This window comes from Macaca thibetana, chromosome 7, assembly GCF_024542745.1.
Source record: "Macaca thibetana thibetana isolate TM-01 chromosome 7, ASM2454274v1, whole genome shotgun sequence".
Taxonomy (NCBI): Eukaryota; Metazoa; Chordata; class Mammalia; order Primates; family Cercopithecidae; genus Macaca; species Macaca thibetana.
The window spans coordinates 535,755-557,770 of NC_065584.1; the positions used below are offsets into that span (position 1 = coordinate 535,755).

At 42.9% G+C, this 22,016-nt stretch overlaps 1 pseudogene and 2 gene segments (V, D, J or C); all 3 read left to right on the forward strand.

Moving 5' to 3' along the window:
* Window positions 1-4,298: 4,298 nt before the first annotated feature.
* Window positions 4,299-4,777, forward strand: LOC126958602 (probable non-functional immunoglobulin heavy variable 7-81; annotated as a pseudogene).
* A 3,101-nt stretch (window positions 4,778-7,878) lies between these two features.
* The window catches only part of LOC126958597 (immunoglobulin heavy variable 4-30-2-like), a 37,357-nt gene continuing 23,219 nt past the window's right edge, over window positions 7,879-22,016 (forward strand). The window contains 2 exon segments of the V gene segment in view: window positions 7,879-7,995; window positions 8,079-8,402. Coding sequence covers window positions 7,950-7,995; window positions 8,079-8,402 — 370 coding nt within the window.
* On the forward strand, window positions 20,952-21,597 carry LOC126958590 (immunoglobulin heavy variable 3-23-like). The segment is given in 2 exon segments: window positions 20,952-21,072; window positions 21,176-21,597. Coding segments are annotated over 2 exon segments (447 nt in total).

Here is a 22,016-nt window from a genome sequence, read left to right on the forward strand (position 1 = left end):
TTGCAACACTAATTTCAATAGAAAAGTCATGTAATCTCTCTAAGTGTCAATCAGTGGAAGATTAGATAGATAAAACATGATAGATGTAACTCATGGAATGCTATGCAGCCATAAAAATTGAAATTGTGTCTTTCACAGCAACATGGATAGGATTGAAGGACTTTATCCTAAATAAAATAACTCCAAAAAATTATCTCTTATAATTGGAAGGTAAACGATGGGTACACATGTATGAAGATAAAAACAGTAGACACTGGGGACTGCAAAGGAGGGCAAGGTGAGAGGAAACTGAGGGTTAAAAAGTTACCTACTGGCTCCAATGTTCACTATTGGGTGATAGTTGCACCAGAAGCACAAACCTCATCTCTATGAAATATATTCATGTTACAAAAATGCACATGTCCACCTTGATTCTATAAAAATAAAAACAGAACTAAAACATGAACAGAATTGTGAGACTGCTAGCTAGATTTATCAACAAACAAGGAAAATGCAAAGGAGCAATTCTTTGTTTTGGAACCTTTTCTTATTTTCTGTTCCTATAAGAAATTGTAGACTATTATCCTATATTCGTTTCTGAAGCACTAGCATTAGCCATTTCTCAAAGAAATTCTGGTTCCTTTTTTTCTTTCTTTCTTTTATTATTTATTTATTTATTTATTTTTGAGACAGAGTCCAGGCTCACTGCAACGTCCACCTCCCCGGTTCTAGCGATTCTCCTGTCTCAGCCTCCCAGGTAGCTGGGATTACATTGGAATTACAGACATGCAACACCACACCTGGCTAATTTTTGTATTTTTAGTAGAGGCGAGGTTTTACTATGTTGGCCAGGCTGGTCTCGAACTCCTGACCTCAAATGATCTGCCTGCTTCAGCCCGCGAAAGTGTTGGAATTATGGGAATTACTAATTTGAAAATGAATCCAACTTCCAGGAGAGATGAAAATTTCTTTGTGGTGAACGGAGTGAAGATTGGAGATATGGTTGAACACTGAGGTTGTCATATATATATCTACACTCAATATGAAATGATGAAATCAAGTGAGGATCTAGAATGAATTCGCTTGAAACCACAGCATATTCTCAAAGGCTCCTAGTGCTCCATCACAAGGGTGATGAACTTTTGAAACCAGTAAAATGTGAGAGCACAGGAAGTGAAAAAGTTATCACGTTTACATGAAGTTTGTTTAATGTGCCAAGGGCTTGTACAGATTAATCATACACAAATATACACAATGTATGTCTGCATACATAGATGTCTAGAGAATAATCCTCTTAGGGAAAATTCTTCAGTTTACAGAAATCTGTGTAAGTTGTGGATCTCATGGGGGAAGTGTCTCTTTATGAATACTGGTCCATTTTTCAAGTATGGAAAGATTATCTCTGTTGGAATAGGCTTCTAATTGTGTGGATTTCTTAATTGCTTCTTGAATTGTAACAAATGAACCAAAAAAATGACTAACCGGATTTTCATGGCTGTATTGATAAAAATTTCTTATAAGCTTTCTGTCAATTATTTGAGACTGGTTTTCCTGATTTTTTTCTTCGATAGATACATGTTCACAAGATCTCAGGAAACCACCTCTCAGGTGCTAGCTTCCTAGGAAAAGAAGCTTCTGACTAACCATGATGAGCTCGTTTCATCTGCAAAACATCAAGTTTGAGACCTCATTGTTAAGAATCATGAGAATTTTAACTCCAATGTACTGAAAATCATGAATCTTGAAATCTTGAATTTAATATTGATTGGCATTGACAAAAATGGTTCATTCTTGAGTGCGTCCTATGTTGCTGGCTCAGCATATGAGTGAACTGAGAATCCTCCTTTAGCTCCCTCTGTCTGTAGCACTGAGTGGATTGACAATCTTCAGAGTCATCCATGAAGAAGAGTCCTGAGGTTCGTGGGATTCTTGTAGACACTCAGGGGAACAAAAGAAAGAAACAGAATTGAGGGCTGCCCAGCCATTTCCACATCACTAGGAATAATTACCATCTAAGTATAAAGGTCTGCATATTCAGAAAACCCTGCATGACAGGCTGATGTAAAAAAAATTTCAATCCCACAGAGGCTCCACAGCAACCGTTACAGTTCTTTCAGGGAAGAAATAATCTCCAAGTTAAGTGAGTCAGTAAAGATGCTCTGAGCTACAGTAAAAAATTGGATTGGGCCCAGATTTGTCTGAGTTCAATGTGATTATTATACTCAGCTGCTGCTCCGATATGGCCTGAGTATGGATAATTTAAATGAGCCTGGCTGTGTGGTTTGTTATATGAAAATCTGAACTAAATAAACATAAAGAGCATGTCTGGATTAGCATGAGGGTGAGAGATCCTGGGAACCCCACCCCCCATACTCTTATCGCCCTTTCCTCCAGGAACCTCCAGGTTCTCAGGGTGAGAATCCACCTAGATCCCTGCATGGCTCTATTACCATAATCATGGAGACCATCATAATCAGAGACCAAAATCTCTGATAAATACACCCGGACCTTGTTCCGACATACAAATAGGGGAACAACATTTTTAGATCCTTATGTACGTGGCAAAAGGCAGATCTATTCCCATTACAAGCCCATACCAGCAACCTACGTTTATCATGAAAATGGGTAAAATTAGCCAATAGGGGTATATTTAAGAAAATTTTCCTGTGATGTTCCAGCCAGAAAAGAGCAAAAATCAGCTTCACACCTGGAGACTTCTTGTATAGGGCACAGCCCAGAGAAAGAAGATCACCAGAGTATTAAGATTCATCTGTAAGAACATGCAATGCTTCCATGTTCCACACATTACGTCTCACCAGTTTAGTCTTTATGGATTAAATATGAGAGTGTGGCAATGCACGAACTCTGTCTGAGGAGGAATATAGGAGAAAAAGGTTAAGGAAAATAGAGCAATTTGAAGGCTCTGACAACAGCAACTTCAGCACCAAGGGAATGATTTCACCCTCATTGGCCTCAAATTTACTTCTCATGGTGCATCTGCAGGGTTTCCAAGTGAGACCAGGTGAATCCAATGTGCATGCACTTCCCAGCTGTCCACTTGTATTCTGTTTTCTTCTGTTTGCAGAAAGTAGACACATACTCAGCCTTAGTGAGAGTGTAGGAAGTGTTTTCCGTGAGATGGATACCAGGAAAAAAGGGCAAACATGGGATCCATTAATGTAAAATGTAAAGATTAGCCACAGTGTGTGTGTGTGTATGTGTGTGTGTGTGTGTGTGTGTGTGTGTGTCTTGAATAGAGTTGGAGTGGGCTTCTATCCACATGCACCTGCACCTGCACCTGCAGGTATTCTCAGGTGCAATAATCAACTGCAGGACCCTAAAGGAAATAAGAGTCTCCCCAAACCTCTGAAGAGTTTTTGGGTTCACCCTGTGTCCAATGATTCATTGCCTCTTGAGCTCCAGGAAAAGGCTCCCTGGTGATGCATGGGATCTTTTCCTGGAGTCTCTTTGTAGAGTTCACTGGGTTTCCTAAGGGCAATTCACTATTTCAAAAGATGGTGAAAGAAGCATGTGGTGTCCCTAAAGGAGAATTCTGAGCCAGGGCACAACCACTTTATACTGAGTTGGATACACTGGTAGGAATATACTCTGTCAGCTCAGATAGAAACCTCCCTGCATGGTCGGGGCTGGGCTGCAGGGGGCGCTCCGGATACACCCAGAGCAGGCTCCCGCCCTAGAGCAGGTGCACAGGAGACTGGGGAGAGGTTCCTCCCAGGGCCTGGGACTTCCTTTAAAAATATCTAAAATAAGTATTTCGCACAGACTGCTGAAGTTTGTATAAGTATCTATTCAATTGTGAGCATTTATCAAACCGGATGTTGTAATGAGAACCACTTTTACAATGGGGATTTCAAACTCTGCTGGATATCTTAGCAGTAAGCAGCTGGAGGTCAGGAAGAGATCCTTTTTTATAAATAAGTGCAAGTTTTGGAGCAACACACATTCCCAAATAACTCGTTCACACAGTAAGGTCTACAAATGGTTCAAGTTGCCCTGAGATATTCAAATGTGGGTTCAAAGTGAGGTGCGTGTCCTAGGGGAGCTTGTTCCCCCGTGGGGGAAGCTCTGTCGACACAGAGTTCAGGGATGTGTAGGGGACGCATGGCCTCTAACAGGATTATGGCTTGAACCCTCACCATTTGCTCTTTCTCACACTGGGTCAGGAATTGGGCTATTAAATAGCATCCTTCACGAATATGCAAATAACTGAGATGAATATAGTATCTCTGTGCCCTGAGAGCATAACCCAACAACCACACTCCTCCTCGGGAGAATCCCCTAGTGCACAGCTCCTCACCATGGACTGGACCTAGAGGATCCTCTTCTTGGTGGCAGCAGCAACAGGTCAGGGACTCCCCAGTCCCAGGGTTGAGGAGGAAACCAGGCCAGTCAAGTGAGACTTCACCCACTCCTGTCTCCTCTCCACAGGTGCCCACTCCCGTTGCAGCTGGTGCAGTCTGGGCCTGAGGTGAAGCCACCTGGGGCCACAGTGAAGGTTTCCTACAAGGCTTCTGGTTATACCCCCACCACCTATGGTATGAATTGGGTATGATAGACCCCTGGACAGGGCCTTGAGTGGATGGGATGGATCATCACCTACACTGGGAACCCAACGTATGCCCAGGGCTTCACAGGACGGTTTGTCTTCTCCATGGACACCTCTGTCAGCACGGCGTATCTTCAGATCAGCAGCCTAAAGGCTGAGGACATGGCCGAGTATTACTGTGCGAATTACACAGTGTGGAAACTCACATCCCGAGAGTTTCAGAAACCCTAAGGAAGGAGGCAGCTGTGCTGAGCTGAGGCAGTGGTGCAGCAGTTTTCTTAACTTCCATATTATCTCATTTTGCACTGAGTTCCACTTTTATATCAGCCAAGAATATGGGATAGAGGGGTGCTCCTAAGTGATTGTTAACTTGCCCATTTTGATGGGTTTTCCAGAAGACGTGAGAAGCCACTTTGTTTGCAAAGCATCCCAAAGCCATGCCCTGCTCCAGAAACACGTGTACCCATTTCCTGGCCTTTGATTAACTGACAAGCTCTCATCAGTGCGCCTGGACTAATTTCACATCAGGTAGAAAAATGTGCTGTAAAGCAAGGTTAGCGTTGTAATAACAATTCCTACTTAATAACCGTCAACATCGTTGTTGTGTGATCCATCAAATAATTACGTTAATTGAAGGTTCTCAATGGGAGTTTCTAATAAATATAAGGGATGTATAGAAGTTCCCCTAATTAAAATTAAACAATTGTGAAGACAACCTCAATGTTCAACCATATTTCCACCCTTCACACCCTTCACCACAAAGGAAGTTTCATCTCTCCTGGAAGTTGGGTTCATTTTCAAATTAGTTATTTTTTATTTTAATATCTCAAGATTATTGTATGTGATATTTTAGCAGAAAGTGAATTATGGGAACTTGAACTAAACAACTGAAAATACATTCACAACTAATTAATCAAGATGCCAGAATGTGATGGGTTCCAGGCATTTTAAATTCAACAGGCTTTGTAACCAGGCTTTAAATTTACACATCTTCCTGTTACCTTCACAGCACAGTCAACTCCCATTATGTAAGAAATCATGAGTGCATTCCCAAGGGTCATGCACAGTTATAAAAATAGACATGGTGAGATGAGGAGTCGATTGTTTAAATTCCCCTCTGAAGAAGCAGCATCAACCCAATGAACCACCCTCTTCCCTCTGTGACTAGAGCTATGTCGCAGACCACATGGACCTAAATCCTTGATGGAGATAACATGACTACATAAATTGGACTGATCGCTTTCATGCTATAAAATTAATAGGTGACTCTGCACTCCAGCCTGGGCAACAGAACAAGTCTTGTCTGTAAAATACAAAGGAAAGATAAATTAATAGATACTGACTGACATTTCAGATATTATTTTCATAAACCGAATTTAATTATACCCACATTGTTACCTACATCTTCATTGAAAAGTTCCTAGTTATGTTGAGTTCCATCAACACTCCACGTGTTCAAATCTGGACATCCAAGAGAGTCTGGAGGATAAAACACAATGAGGGCAGTGAAACGTGTGTATATTCAGCACCTCTTAACTCAGGAGGAGTCCGTACACCCTGGAACAGTCTGCTTTTCTGAATGGCTCACAATGACTCCGGCTCACTCTCCGTCATCCTCAAACATCTGGCCCCTGTTTGCCCTAAGTTCACTCTCTGCTCCCAGTCTCTGCTCTGACGTATTTGCAGAGGTGAAAATGAGCTGTCAGACAGAACTTACTTCTCAACTCAACATGGAATTTACTGTTTCATTTAATGACCACTCTTTCCATGATGGTTGATTTCTTTTGGCCTGTTTATTACTGGTGATTTTCAACGGAATCTCACTTGAATCTTTACTCTTTTGCATTTTGTCTCCATGACAATGTTGGGAAGTTTTTCCTCTAGCATTATAACATGGTCCAGCCACCTGACACATATGTGGCAAAAAATACCTACAAATTCAGAAGTTCTTTGGTTTTCTTTCCACAAAATATAATTGTTGCTCTTCTGTGTATGAGCATATCCTAGCATCCCTGTACACACCCGTGTAGATGTCTACAAGCCTATGAATTTATTCCCTGTAAATAAAAAAAATCTCAATTTCCCTCAGTGTTCATAATTCTCCTGAGGGTGAGGAAGGTATTTCTGTTCAAACAAATGGCCCAGAGACCACCTGGTAGGTAGGCAAGGAGCTCACTTCGCTCTGGATATTGAGTCTGTCTGTCTCTTTCCCTCTGTCTTCTCACAGAAGGTCAGCCCACTAGTTCAGCTCCTAAGAAGAGTGCCCAGGTTTAGCCGGATTATACAACACACCCCGCTTCTGATGACTCTCCTGTTACCACAAATCCATGGAGTAGTTTTTATTATATAATTCACCAAACTAATGTGAAATGCCCAAGTTGCAATAATGCACACCTTAGGGTATGTTCATGCAATTCAGTGGAAGAGAAAGTCTTTCAGAAACAGATGGATCTGAATTGGTAAATATGTGGGTACGAATGCTGGACTTGAGTGTCATTGTCCAGCCATGTTTCACAGGTGTGACCTGTCAGGGAAGAACCAGAGTTCCTTGTTCTGTCAGAGGGAAGGGCTTACAGAGCTCCTCTCTGGTTCCTAGGAAAGGTAATTTCACTAATCTTGGTGATGAGACTATCCTTCAGTGCTGATGTACTATAGCGTTTTTATCTGAAGTTGTCACTGCTATCCCCAGTGTACATCTTTTCACACAGAAGTGTTTAGAGGTCAGGGCACATTCTCAGGGTCACACATTGAGAAGGATAGAGATCTATCCCACTACCTTCTCCTGAGATCTCACACATAATCTCAAATTTCAAAAGTTATCAGAAGGGCAGTTCTCAGGTGCTATTTAAAAATAACCCACTTCCTGGGATAGGTAGCGTCCCTCTAACCATGATGGGTGTTCTGAACTACAGTACACATTGCATGGATCCAGGTTTGTCTCAATTCATTGTGATTGTTACACTCAGCTGTTGTTTCATTGTGTCTGAAGAGGTAAATGACAATTTAGATGACCTGGGTGTGTGGTTGGTTTTATATGAATCTTTAAGGGTAGAAAAGTTGACCCTATTCCAAAATCTGTCCCTGATCCGTGATCACACTCATCTCCCAGACCAGCTCCTTCAGCACATTTCCTACCTGGAAGAAGAGGAATCTGGGTTTGGTGAGGGGAGGCCCCAGGAAGAGAACTGAGTTCTCAGAGGGCACAGCCAACATCCTCCTCCAAGGGTGAACCCAAAAGACCGGGGCCTCCCTCATCCCTTTTCACCTCTCCATACAAAGGCACCACCCACATGCAAATCCTCACTTAGGCACCTACAGGAAACGACTACACATTTCCTTAAATTCAGGGTCCAGCTCACATGGGAAATGCTCTCTGAGAGTCACGGACATCCTGTGCAAGAACATGAAGCACCTGTGGTTCTTCCTCCTCCTGGTGGCAGCTCCCAGATGTGAGTGTCTCAGGGATGCAGATATGACGATATGGGAGGCTGTCTCTGATCCCAGGGCTCACTGTGGGTCTCTCTGTTCACAGGGGTCCTGTCCCAGGTGCAGCTGCAGGAGTCGGGCCCAGGACTGGTGAAGCCTTCGGAGACCCTGTCCCTCACCTGCGCTGTCTCTGGTGGCTCCATCAGCGGTGGTTATGGCTGGAGCTGGATCCGCCAGCCCCCAGGGAAGGGGCTGGAGTGGATTGGGTATATCTATGGTAGTAGTGGGAGCACCTACTACAACCCCTCCCTCAAGAGTCGAGTCACCATTTCAAAAGACACGTCCAAGAACCAGTTCTCCCTGAAGCTGAGCTCTGTGACCGCCGCGGACACGGCCGTGTATTACTGTGCGAGCGACACAGTGAGGGGAGGTGAGTGTGAGCCCAGACACAAACCTCCCTGCAGGGAGGCGGAGGGGGCGGGCGCAGGTGCCGCTCAGGACCAGCAGGGGGCGCGCGGGGCCCACAGAGCAGGAGGCCGGGTCAGGAGCAGGTGCAGGGAGGGCGGGGCTTCCTCATCTGCTCAGTGCTCTCCCTCCTCACCAGCACCTCAGCCGTCCCCAGGGCTCCCCTTTCTTTATTATCTATGGTTCTGCTTCCTCACATCGTTGTGCCAGGCAAGAAAGGAGGAAGGCAATTTTTCTGCTTACTGCTTCGCTTTCACCAATTACTAGGAACTTTCCCACAAGTTCCTGCATGACTCATAAATCCTGCATGACTCATAATGGTAATATATATATATATATATATATATATATATATATATATATATATATATATGGATTCTCACCATCTCCTGATTTGTGTCATCAATCAAATGGTGCCCTCTTTGAAATTCATTTACTGAAACCTTAAATCCAATGGATCTATACTGGAATGTTAATGATGTAACCTCTCACTTTTCGCGTGCACCCAGAGAAGAGGCCGTGTGGAGACCTAGTGCACTAGGAGGTGTCGCTCCGCAAGCCAGGAAGAAGCCACACTAAGAACCAATTTTGCCAGCTCCTTGATCTTCGACATTCAGACTGCAGAATTGTAAGAAAATCAGTATTTGTTGTTTAAGCCACCCACTCCTGTTGTCTTTTACGAAGACCCAAACTGACTAATACCACGTAACTCTGTTAGCTCTGTCTCCTGGAGGGAGAAGCAGCCCCCTGAGGCTGGGCACATCTCTCAGATTTCCACAAGAAGTAGGCAAAAATAGTAACTCTCATATAAAAATGTGTCATGGCCCTGTTGGCCATTTTTGAGCAAGGTCTCTGAAACCAGCCCTGGTGTGTGTGTGTCACAAATGTTGTCTTTTATCTTTCATTTGGACAGAACAAATACACAAGACGTACCAGCTGGATGGAGATTGGCCACTGACCATCTTCTGTTGTCTCCTTAGTATGTCACAGAAAACCACACCAACATCACCAACGTCACTGGTTTTATTTTCTACTACCTCAAATGGACTATAGAAATGATCCCTGCAGTATAGTCTATTTCTTCAAGTTTCTAAATTTGCACTGAATATCTTCCTAAATGGGGAGCTACACGGGGTCTGAGTTTTGTTTCTTTCTTCCCAGTCTTCTCAGTACCAAGGACAGAATAGACTTAAAATAAAATTGGGCCGTCAATGCCCCCAACACCATATCGCTTTCTAAAATCCACATACTGCATCCATCTTTCTCTGGACACCCCTCATTGGGCTACCCAGGAATGATCAGAAACTGGTATCAGCTTATGGGCTGAGGTCACAAGCTATACACACATGTGATTTCAGTCACACACACTCTACTGCAGGACCACAACTGTGTGCTGAGGAGCTCAGGCACCCGCTGATCTCAGTCGTTCTCTAATCAATCACACACCTCTTATTAACGAAGGCCCAGATGGCCCCATCAGCTGCAGAGCAATGGAGTAAAGCTCATGGGTGGGTCCGTCAGGCAGAAGTCAGACAATGAGATGGGATGGCTGGTCATTTCCATTTTCACTGATGTTCCCAATGAATTTTAATGGAATAAAACAATATTACCTACCAAGGAACAGAAAAGAAGACTGGCTCTTCAAGGTATTTAAAGACCAGGAACTTCATTTGGGGGGATAGTGAAAGACACTTTTAAGTGGAAAGCCCTAAACACATACAGTAGCTGACAGAGTGGCCACTGTGCAAATGAAGGGTGAGGAGCCGATGGTAGGGTCCGTTCCTCCAAGATGTCCTGGGGTATGTGATGGTTGGACTTCTCATGCATATGAATGTAAGAGCTGGACTCAGGGAGAAAAAAGGGCCATATCCCATAGGAAAGGAAGGAAAAAAAGCAGATGGGCATCCCTGGAGAGAGCTCATTAGATTTGGTGAGTTGAAGATGAAAATTTCTTCCAAAAATTGTCATGTTCTAACCTAAATGTGAATCTCTTCAATAAATTGAGAATTAACAGGAGAATGGAGCTAGGACTTGAGAGAGGAAACAAATCATGAGAGAGCAGAAAGCAAATCCACAAAAACTGCCACATGACAGAGGCCAGAATGGAGCTGATGCAGCCACTTCATTATTCTGCAGACTTGTTGACCATGTGGAGAAGGGGCTTGAACAAATGGGGACGTTCTCCACCCTTCTGAATCAGCCTCCTTCTTATGCATGAGTAGAAATCATAGTTTGGGGGTGACCTTCCAAATTTTCCTGTCTTTACCTCTTCCACCAGGGGTAGAGCGTCTTTTCCCAACCACAGTGGTTTCTCACCAGTGTCCTCAGCTTCTGGTCCTTTGTACTTACCCTGCAGATTAAGAATTTCTTCTGGATGGAGTTTTCTGGGAATTTTCTGTTTTCTTTAGTTTCTGTTGACTCAACCACACCCCATAGGACACAGGTTTTATTGGATTTCCCCTGGAGATAGTGGAGGTGGATCCAGGCATTCAGTAGTCCTCGCTGTTCTTCTCTTCCTGTCAGCACCACTGGACAGCAGATAAGGGTGTTGACTGTGGATTTTTCAAATTCCTGGGAAAATCCTGCAAGGACTAGTAGATTCACACTCTACCACCATTAGCACATGCATCCAAAAAAAACCTCACTAGATATTTCCAGGTCAGCCTGTTCCTCTCTCAATGCCATCCCGTGGCACCTGCCCTGGGTCTGCTAACATGTGGGCCCCAGTCCTCTCGGCTAGTGACTGTCTCCTCAGATTTCATTCTTCTTGTTTGCTCTGTGAAAGCAACTTAGATATGTTAAAAGGTTTTCCTCTTCATTATTCACAGTTTTTCAGGTTTGTTGTTAATGAGGTCAGAATGAGATAATAGTTTTCTCATTTTTCACATTTGCACACTGAGTAGCCGCTTTCTATATAAAAGCCAGAAACTAAGAGAACAAATCAAATATCCATATCCACTACAGGTGAAGAACGATAAACAATTTGACACATGGTTATGGACCAAAGTACAATGCAGAATTAGAATCAAGGGATCCTCATTCTCATAAAAGCCTGTCTACATTCTCAAATAACTCTGCTGAGTGAAAGTAGCTGAAGAATTAAGAGTGCACTTCATAAACTTCTAATTGCATAAACTGCAAAAGGTCCAACTATTCCAAAGCAACAGAGCAGATTTGAAATTTGTGAGAAATGGGTGCTGAAAGTAATTGAGTGGTGAGAGGAAATTACAGAGAATTGACAGAAAGATTTAGGGGTTGACTTAATTGTACACAACCTGATTAAAGTTTGCACACATACGTTACCATTTTCCAAATTGTGCAGTGTATATTTGAATTGATTGTTAATTGTACTTAAAAAGCAGTAACAAAGAAACAAATGAATAAGTTGATTGAGGAGGAGCAAAAAATAGATGAGTATGAGCACTCGAAACATCCCAGACTCTTGAAAGTACATGTGCTTTAACACCGGTTCTCTCTATAGATTTCAGGCCAACAGCAGAATACAACAAAAGAAAACAGAGATGTCCTGGCAGGGGTGGAATCCTGCAGACCTCACTAGGCATGTCCCACACTGCCCTCGAGTTGTCTCAGGAGAGGAGTCTCCTCTAGTGGTCAGAGGCACAGGCAGAGATAATGGGGCGAACTCTGTCCAGCTGTGTGACCTTGGACGCATTGTACAAACACACTGTTCTGTGTGTGATTTATCTTCCTTAAAATGTAACATTGACACTCGCATTAAATGTATTCTACAAATATGTAAAAATGAAGATGATGACTGCTAATGATTATCAAGGCACAATCATATCAAATTACGTTTTCCTGAGTGATCACTACCAATCTCCCCCAGGGCACTTTATCTGCTCTGAGCCCTGACCCTCCTCAGGATTCCCACCCCAGAGCTTTCTATACAGTAGGAGACATGCAAATAGGTTTCTCCCTCTGCTCATGAAAGCCCAGTCCGGACCCTGCAGGTCTGGGAGAGAAGCCCCAGCCCTGGGATTCCCAGGGGTTTCCATGTGGTGATCAGGACTAAAGACAGAGGACTCACCATGGAGTTTGGGCTGAGCTAGGTTTTCACTGTTGCTGTTTTAAAAGGTGAACTAGAGAGATGAAGTGCGAATGAATAAATTTGAGGGAAACAGTGGATATGTCAGGCAGTTTCTGACCAGGATGTCTATGTGTTTGCAGGTGTCCAGTGTGAGGAACAGCTGGTGGAGTCTGGAGAGGACCCAAGACAACATAGGGGGTCCCTGACACTCTCCTGTGCAGACTCTGGATTAACCTTCAGTAGCTACTGAATGAGCTCCATTTCCCAGGCTCCAGGGAAGGGGCTGGAGTGAGTAGTAGATATATAGGATGATGGTAATCAGATATGTTATGCACAATCTTGAAGAGCACATTCACCATCTCCAAAGAAAATGCCAAGAACTCACTCCATTTGCAAATGAATAGTCTGAGAGCAGAGGCACAACTGTGCATTACTATATGTGAGGCACTAGGTAAGAAGACAGTAGCGTGAACACAGACAAAGAATTTGCTGCAACGATAAAGGAGGAGGCTGGGTTAAAGGGGGCTCGGGGGCTCTCAGAAGCCACAGGAAACAGGGGCAGCTCTAGGGCAGGTGCAGATGGTCGTCATGGGCTGCTTTCCTTCAGGGTCTGTGGCTTCCTGTACATCCAACAGTTTCCCTGGCAGCCTCTCTACATTTATGTTTCTGTGGCCACCCCTGCGGTCTCTGGACATTCTCATTTGTCCCAAAGGCAGATGTAAGTATTGGAGGCATAAAAATGCACAGGAGGCCAGGGAGGCTGCAGACATTGTTACCCCAGAAGGTCAATCTCACCACTAGTGCTGGAGGAGGGTGGAGTTTGATGAGGCTGCCCTAAGTACCCTGTAGTCTAAGATGAGTCCAGTGAGGCCACTGGTGCCTCCCACAGCACAGTTGTCCATCAGGGATCTCCCATGTGTCCCAGCAGCAGCCACGCCTCAGTATCTCCACTGTGCACAGCCGTTGTCTGGGAGGAGCTCCCAGGATGGCTGTCTTTGGCACACACCAGGTGACGGGTGTCAGAGTGCAGCAGCAGCTGCCTGCCTGGTCTATCGGGCTCCCCGATGTTGGAGGGATGGGAGGTGCATGCTCAGGCCCAGCACTGTTTGTGAATTTTTGTATAAAAACCGTGATTTTGCTTCATTTTCTCAGATGACATAGATAATTAAGAAGAGAATCTGCAAAGAAATTGTAATTGTCAACTTTACCCCAAATTTATTGTTTCTTAATTATGTGTAAGATCCAGACATATTATTGCCTTTGTCATGAGAAATTGTTCTATTTAAACTGAAATTAGTTTTTTTCTCATATTATTTGTTTTCTGCCCAAGTACAGAGATCTCGAGTAAGGTAAGTTGGGTTCTTTCCACACACTAACCCTCACCTCCCCCAGACAAATAGCAGAAACTTTCCTCACTCTGAATCTGTGGGAGGACGTGTTCCTGTACAACTGAGAGCCTGCAGAGACCCCCAGGTCCAGCTTCAGTGAGTCGAGTATTTCTCCATGTGGGTGACCTCCACCCCCAGTGACTACTGCTCAGATCTAATTGTGGGTTAAGAATTAGGACACCCTTTAGGTTATCACATCTCAATCCTATTCTGAAAATCACAATAAACAGAGATAGTTCAATGGCCATTCTCCTGACATAAGTTTATCTTTATTATTTGGTTCCAGGTATGGAGAAAAAATGTGACAATAAATTTGTCTGAATCTAACCTCACAGTCCACTGCATTACTCTAGGAGACCCACAAATTGAACACAAATGAGTTCTTTATTCTCGTAAAAATGTATGTATTTGGGAATTTCAATGTGTTCTCCAGAACCTGTGCATGCCAACAACTGTGTTTCTCAGTGCACTCTTGGCCTGGTGAAGCCCTTACAGACCCTCTCCCTCACCTATGCCATCTCTGGATTCCCCATCACAACCAGTGCTTCCTGCTGGAGCTGAATCCATCAGCCCCCCAAGGAAGAGATTGGAGTGAATCTGGTGCGTAGGTCATGAGGGAGTGCACAATCCAACCTGCTCCTCAAGAGTCTAGTCACCATCTCCAGATCCATCTCCAAAACCCAGTTCTTCCTACAGCTGAGCTAAGTGAGCCACAAACACGTAGCCATGTATTTTTAACAAAAGACACAGTGAGGAAACCACAGTGTGAGCTCACACCCAATCCTCCCTGTGGGGGTGTACAAGACAGCCGCGGTTACTCAGGACCCCAGGGTTCCTCAGGACCCCAGGGTTCGTCAGGAGACTAAGGGGCAGTCAAGACCATTGTAGATGCTCTCAGATAGCCGGGGGCCCTCAGGGACCATGGAGGAAAACCAGGACACCAAAGGGTGCTCATTACAGCAGGGGGCTCAGGACAATTGTGGAGACTCAGAGCAGGTTCAAGGCTCAGCCTCAGGGCAGGTGCAGCTGGGGTGAAAAGGGGATGGATGAGGGGTTTTGTGACACCATCATATTTCACCACTAGACACACTCCACTACGTCTATTCTAATGCATATGCGTGTTTGTATTATTAGAGCATGATATTTGTATAAATACATAACCTTAGTTAGGTGTCTCAAGTTTTCCTCTTGCTAGGTGTCCATAGCTAGGTACATCAGCCTTGTCCATAAGGACTAATTCCCCGGAATTACTTGAGGACCTCCTAAATTGTGGTCAATTACGTAGGAGTCCTCTCTTTTTCTGCTAAACGTTTTCCCTTCTTCTCTTTCTCTCACACACAAACTTACATACACCCACCCCACAACATATGTAAATCTATAACTTTTATTACCTGATATATTCAATAAACCTGATTAATGAGCAGCTTTTCCAGCTTCGTTGTTTATGTTGTTGTAACAATAAGAACCGTGTGTTTCCCAGCTGTGTACTTCTCTAAGCTGAGTAGCATCTTTGTTGATAATACCCAGAATGAAAAGCAACCCAAATGTCAATCATCAGCTTAATTAGTAAACAAGTTGAGGAAAATTCATACATTGACATACTGCCCACTACTGCCGTCAACTAATGTTGAGTACACTCAACAGCATGGTTAAATTCACAAGTACTTGTGATGAGTAAAATGAGCCAAAGTAACAAAAGTCCGTACATAAGATACAACTTTCATAAATTCTGTAGAACAAAAAGTAATCTAAAGTTACATAAAAATCAGTAGTTCACTGTGAATATTGTAGGAGAAGGGAAGGTCTAGGAAGGAGGAATTACAGTACAAGAGAAAATTTTGAGGGAATTGACTTGTTATCTATGTTGCTAGTGATAATGCCTATGACTCTATTTGTAAAACTGAACACTTCATGTGGAGATTATTATTTTTAAATTTAACTCCATTAAAGATAGTACTAATTATAGCAGGTATAATTTGGTATCAAAAGAATTAGACAGAGATAAATAAAATATATGAAAAGTCAGAGACTCTTGAATATACACATGAATGAACCCTGGGCATCTCTGTATTTTTAGAGAAATACTAGAATACAGAAAAATAATGGCATAATTTTATGTCACTAAGAAAATTTATCAAACTCCACCAGTTATGTGGTATTAGTTCATTTTCACAGTGGTATAAAGAACTACATTAGATTGAGTAGTTTACAAGGAAAATAGGTTTAATTGGCTTACATTTCTTCATGGCTGGGCAGGCCACAGGAAACTTACAATCATGGTGGCAGGTGAAAGGGAAGCGAGGCACATCTCCCAGGGCAGCAGGAGAGAGGGAGGAGGAAGTGATACACACTTTTAAACCATCAGCGGTTGTTAGAACTCACTCACTACCATGAGAACAACATGGGGAAACTGGACCCATGATCCAATCACCTCTCACCTGGTCCCTCTCCTGACATGTGGGGATTACAATTTGAGATGATACTTAAATGGGGATATGCAATCAATCTATATCACATGCCCAGCTCTGTCCTAGAGCTGTTTCAGGAATCCAGTGTGTCCTGTTGATAGAAACAGTGACAACAAGCTCACACCATCAGTTGTAGTTGACACCAGGAAAAGCAAAGAGATCACAGCTAAGATTTAGTTTGAATGTCGTGTCTGATGAAGTCACACACTCAGAGCAAGTGATTATGGAATTGTTTATCATTTGCACTCTATGGGTGTCTGGTGAGTGCAGGGCAAGTTTCCCAGGAAAATCTAAAACAGCTTGAAAGAAGAGGAAAGGAGACCGGCTCAGCGTTTTTATAATGGTTTGGTCCTGGGAGCAGAGTGAATGTTCCCAGTCACGGAAAGGGGTTTTTAGGGTTTGAAACTCCCACTGGCATTGAATGAAGATGATCCTGTGATTCCAAATTAAATTCACCTTGTGTGGCAAAAAAGGAGAAGATGGAGGAGTAAGACTTAATTCATCAGCAGTCATGCACCAAAAAATAGTGTGACAACTTATTCTATGTAGCAGGAACAAAAATAATAAGAAAGAAGATAAGCGTTCAGTATGGGTGGACAGCACCTGGGTCTACAGAAATGAGATGACTTTAGAAATATAAGCAAAGAATAATGAGAAAAAGAAGGAGGGGATGGGGAACTAGTCAGAGTCTTGGTCTAATGTCTTGAATAGAAGCTTCTCACAATCAAGGACTATCAGCTTATTTTGCAGGTCTTAGGTCAGCCGTCTGCTTAAAAACATCAGAAACGCCAGAGAACCTATGAAGGTGCTTAGTTTAACATTTCTTATTTGAGTAGCTTTACAGTTGTGTGGAATTCTTAATTGCTTCTTTTTTTGTTTGTTTTAGAGACAGGCTCTCACTCTGTCATGCAGTTTAAAGTGCCGTGGTATGATCATAGCTCGCTGTAATTTTGAACTCCTGACTCACATATTCCTCCCATCTTAACCTCCTGAATATCTAGAACTAGAGGGGCAGGCCACCCTCCTCTCCTTATTTTTTATTTTATTTTTTCAAAGAAAAGGAACTCTTTATGTTGCCCAGGCTGGTTTTGATTGCCTGGTCTCGTGGGGTTTCCCTCACTTTGCTCCTGAAAGTGGTGTGATTATACGGATGATCCACTGAATCTGGCCTGAACTGATTCTTTAGTTGCAAATGAACCCAGTAATTAACTGCCTGAATGTTTTCTGCAGTGAGTTAGTTAAAAGGATCTGACAAGATTCCTTCCAATATGACTCAAGAGCAGTATTTTCCTCTGATGTTCCTTCCAGTTTTCTTGTTGAAGATCACAAGAGTCTGTGGAAAAGATGTAGTAAAAAGGCCACCTCAAACTCTTCGTGGTTGGAGTTTACATCACACATGCAGTACGACAAGGATGATCTCTGGGGGTAAAGTCTATAAACGCATAGGCCTTTTAGCTGCCAAGTCATAGGGTAATAACTGATGCACCCTGAGGATGGACCATGATTCCATAGTGCCAGTGGGAGAACCTTTGGCCAAGGGAGTTTTACATTTTATTACAGATTTGATAATTTTAATATAGAGATGCCATTTTTTAAACATTCCCACAAGATTGTGAGTGGGGTTGATTCTGTCTTATGTGAACAATGACAGTGCCCTCCACGGTTAGATTATGTTATAAGTTATGTTATAAGCTAGGTTGAGCTACAATGTTTGGTGTATTAAATCACAATTTTTTTGGCTTCCTTGTTAGTTTTTTGTTTGTGTGTTAGCATTTGCTTTAAAATTCTGTTAATCAGATCTCTAGTAGGTAGAAATTCATCTGAAAGTTTCTTCCATTGTTGTCCATTTTGATAGGATTTCCAGAAGATGTAAGAACCCTCTCTCTTTGCAAAAATATTCCAAAGTTTTGCACCATCTAGAAACATACGTACTTAATTTTAATTTTTAATTTATTAAAAAGTTGTGATAAGTACAAAGTTTTCTGCCTTCTGAGTTGGTTTCACAACACCCAGAATAATATATCCTAAATGGAAGTTTGTACTAGTAATACAAATTACTGGTTAACCTCTACTTTTATTATTGTGGTATTATGCATCAATATATAATCTTAAATCAATGATATCAATGGGACTCTTACCTAAATAATATACAAAATATTTTCCTGATCTTGACATAAAATAGATGTGAACACATTCTTCGTATTCAGCCGTGTCTCCTGTCTATCACATTATGAACCACATGCTAACTTTGACCTTACTTGGGACTTGTTCTAATTTCAAAGTAGTTATTTGTCTTCACGCAGCGAGATAGTTACGTGTGGCCATTTTATCAGAGAGTGATGAGATACAGCATTAACTATTTTCCCTGCAGGCACGTTTAGGCAAGCCCCCTGTGCACAATGACCTTGGTGGGTTGGACATTCTTTGGGGCCTCTCCCCTGTCTGCCTAGGAGAGTTATCTGCCACCTACCTCTATCATTTTCCTCTTTGAAGAAGTGCATCTAACTGCCATTAGAATACAGACAAAGGCCAAGCTTAACTGCTTCCAGCTGATGCGGGATGCTGCTTCGGGAAGATCTCCCTTGGAGGCCTGCCTATGGGACCCCAGTAAAAGGGAGCCATTATCTCAGGCTTCACTTGGATGACCATTTGGAGTTGGATGGCCTGAAGATGAGAAGAGACAAACCGGGTTATTAGAAGGCATGTATCAAAACCAGCCAAGGTGATGAGACAGTTTGTATACAACTTCCAAGGCTGCGACACGCCCAGATAACTGGTGGCTGTAGTTGCGCCTGCTGAGATCTGGGTATGGGGCTTGGCTTTTGTCAGTTCCCTTGGTCTTATTTTCCCAAACAAAGAAATCTCCAGGATAGGGGAACCCTGTTTAATCCCATCACCTGGCGTGATTTGCAGGATAATTGCTCAGAATTAAAATATTGATCCAGATTTTTATATTACCCATGCCTTTGTTTCTTCTGAGCTGCAGCCAGAGATCATTGGTTGGTTCACAGGAATAAGCAGAGTTAGTCTAAAATGGAAGCACATACTTAAAACAACTGAAGAGATTAGAATTTAAAAATGAGTGTATGATACATTTTGAGACACATTTTTTTCTCTCTCCAATTCTGATTTTTGTCAGGACTGACTTGTTTGCAAAATAAACTTTAGTCTTATACATGGCCTGATTATTTGCATAAAGTACTGCAAGAATAATTAATAATGTTTGTGTAGGAAAAACCTGCAAGCACTAGGAGCTTCACAGTCTAACACTATGAGCATATGCATCCTCAACAACTCTCTGAATATTTTCAAGTCAGCCTGTTCTTATCTTAAATACCATCCCGTGGTTACTGCCCTAGGTACACTAATATATGCATCCTGGTTCTCTCTGCAGGCTCCTCTCTCCTCAGATTTCAGGTTGGTTTGTTTGTTTTTCTCTTTGATATCAACTCAGATATGTTGGACGCTTTTTCTTTATTTGTAGTTGTTCAGCTCGGTAGTTAAAGAGGTAGGAATAAGATCATGCCATGCTGAGTAGCTGCTTTTCTCTATAAAATCCATTAACTGAGAGAACAAACCACATTTTGTCACTGGTGAACAATTAAATAGTTTGACATATATTTAGGTACTGGAATATGATGCAGTGTGAAATCAAGTCATGCCTCACTCATATAAAACCACGGCTAAATTATCAAAGAATTGTGCTAGGTAAAAAACACTAAGGAATTAAGAGTAAATTTTATATGATACATTTGTAGAAATTTTAGAAGGTGCCACTATTATAAATTAACATGGAGAAGATTTAAATTTTTCTGAGAACATGGTGCTGGGAGTAATGGGGATGTGAGTTAAATTTCAGAGGAATAAGAGAAGATTTAGGGATTAATTCAATTATTCAAAACTTGATTGAAGTGCTGATTGAATAGTTGCAAACATAGGTCTACATTTTTCAAATAATTCACTATACATTTGAATTAATTATTTCTTACACTTGAATAAAGCAATAACAAATAAATAAATGAACATTTTGCTGGAATGGAGCCATAAACAGGTTGATATTGACACAAGAACATGACTGACTTTGGAAAATACACACACAAACGATGGTTCTCTCTAAATATTTGGGTAAATAACAGACAGTTGTCATAACAGATGGAGAATCCTGCAGACTTCACCAGGCATGGTCCATGCTGTCCGGTAGTTGTCTTAGGGGAGCCGCCTCCTCTGGTGAATAGAGCACAGGCCCAGAAAATAGGACTAAATATTTTTAGTTGTGTAATCTTAGACACACCGCACAACTGCTGTGTTCTCTATGTAAATTATCTTCTGTAAAATATTACATTAAAACCTTGCATTAAATATATAGTGTAAATATGTAAAAATAAAATCAGACTGTGAGAGCTAAATGTTAGTCAAGGCACAATCACGTAATATAAAATTATATGTTCCTGAATCATGGAATTACTACCAATCTCCCCCAGGTCACTTCATCTGCAGTGAGCCCGGCCTCTCCTCAGATGTCGCACCCCAGAGCCTGCTATATAGTGGGGGACATGCAAATAGGGCCCTCCCTCTGCTGATGAAAAGCAGCCCAGCCCTGACCCTGCAGCTCTGGGAGAGGAGCCCAGCCCTGGAAGTCCGTGGTGTTCCATTCGGTGATCAGCACTGAACACAGAGGACTCACCATGGAGTCTGGGCTGAGCTGGGTTTTCCTTGTTGCTATTTTAAGAGGTGATTCATGGAGAAATAGAGAGATTGAGTGGGAGTGGACATGAATGAGAGGAACAGTGGATATGTGTGGCAGTTTCTGACCTTGGTGTCTCTCTGTTTGCAGGTGTCCAGTGTGAGGTGCAGCTGGTGGAGTCTGGGGGCGGCTTGGCAAAGCCTGGGGGGTCCCTGAGACTCTCCTGTGCAGCCTCTGGATTCACCTTCAGTAGCTATGGCATGCACTGGGTCCGCCAGGCTCCAGGGAAGGGGCTGGAGTGGATCTCAGCTATTAATAGTGGTGGGGGTAGCACATACTACGCAGACTCCGTGAAGGGCCGATTCACCATCTCCAGAGACAACTCAAAGAACACGCTCTCCCTGCAAATGAACAGCCTGAGAGCTGAGGACACGGCCGTGTATTACTGTGCGAAAGACACAGTGAGGGGAAGTCAGTGTGAGCCCAGACACAAACCTCCCTGCAGGAACGCGGGGGGAAATCAGCGTCAGGGGGCGCTCGGGACCCACTGATCAGAGTCAACCCCAGAGGCAGGTGCAGACGGAGGCTGATTTCCTGTCAGGATATGGGGCTTCCTCTACTTCTTACAGTTTCCCCAGGGAACCTCTCTTAAGTTTAGAATTCTGTGCCTAACAATGTCTTCTCTAAGTATTTGAGAGAGATTAGTTTAGTATGAAGAGCTATTCTCACTTGCACAAATGTGGGTTGATGCTTACAGGGATGAAAAGTCCTCAACCACGGTCACCAGGATCAGAGTCCTGAGTAAGCTCAGGGCTTCCTAGTGAGTCTTCTCCAGTGAGACCCAGGACAGGGACCTCAGTGAGGTTCCCTGACTAGAACAGTCTTTACAGATCCTGGTCACAGACAATAGAGAGGCTGGGCCAGGGTCAGTGTCATGCAGAACCTCACAGGTTTCACGTCTGGCCCTTCTCCTGACACTGAAGGATGCAGA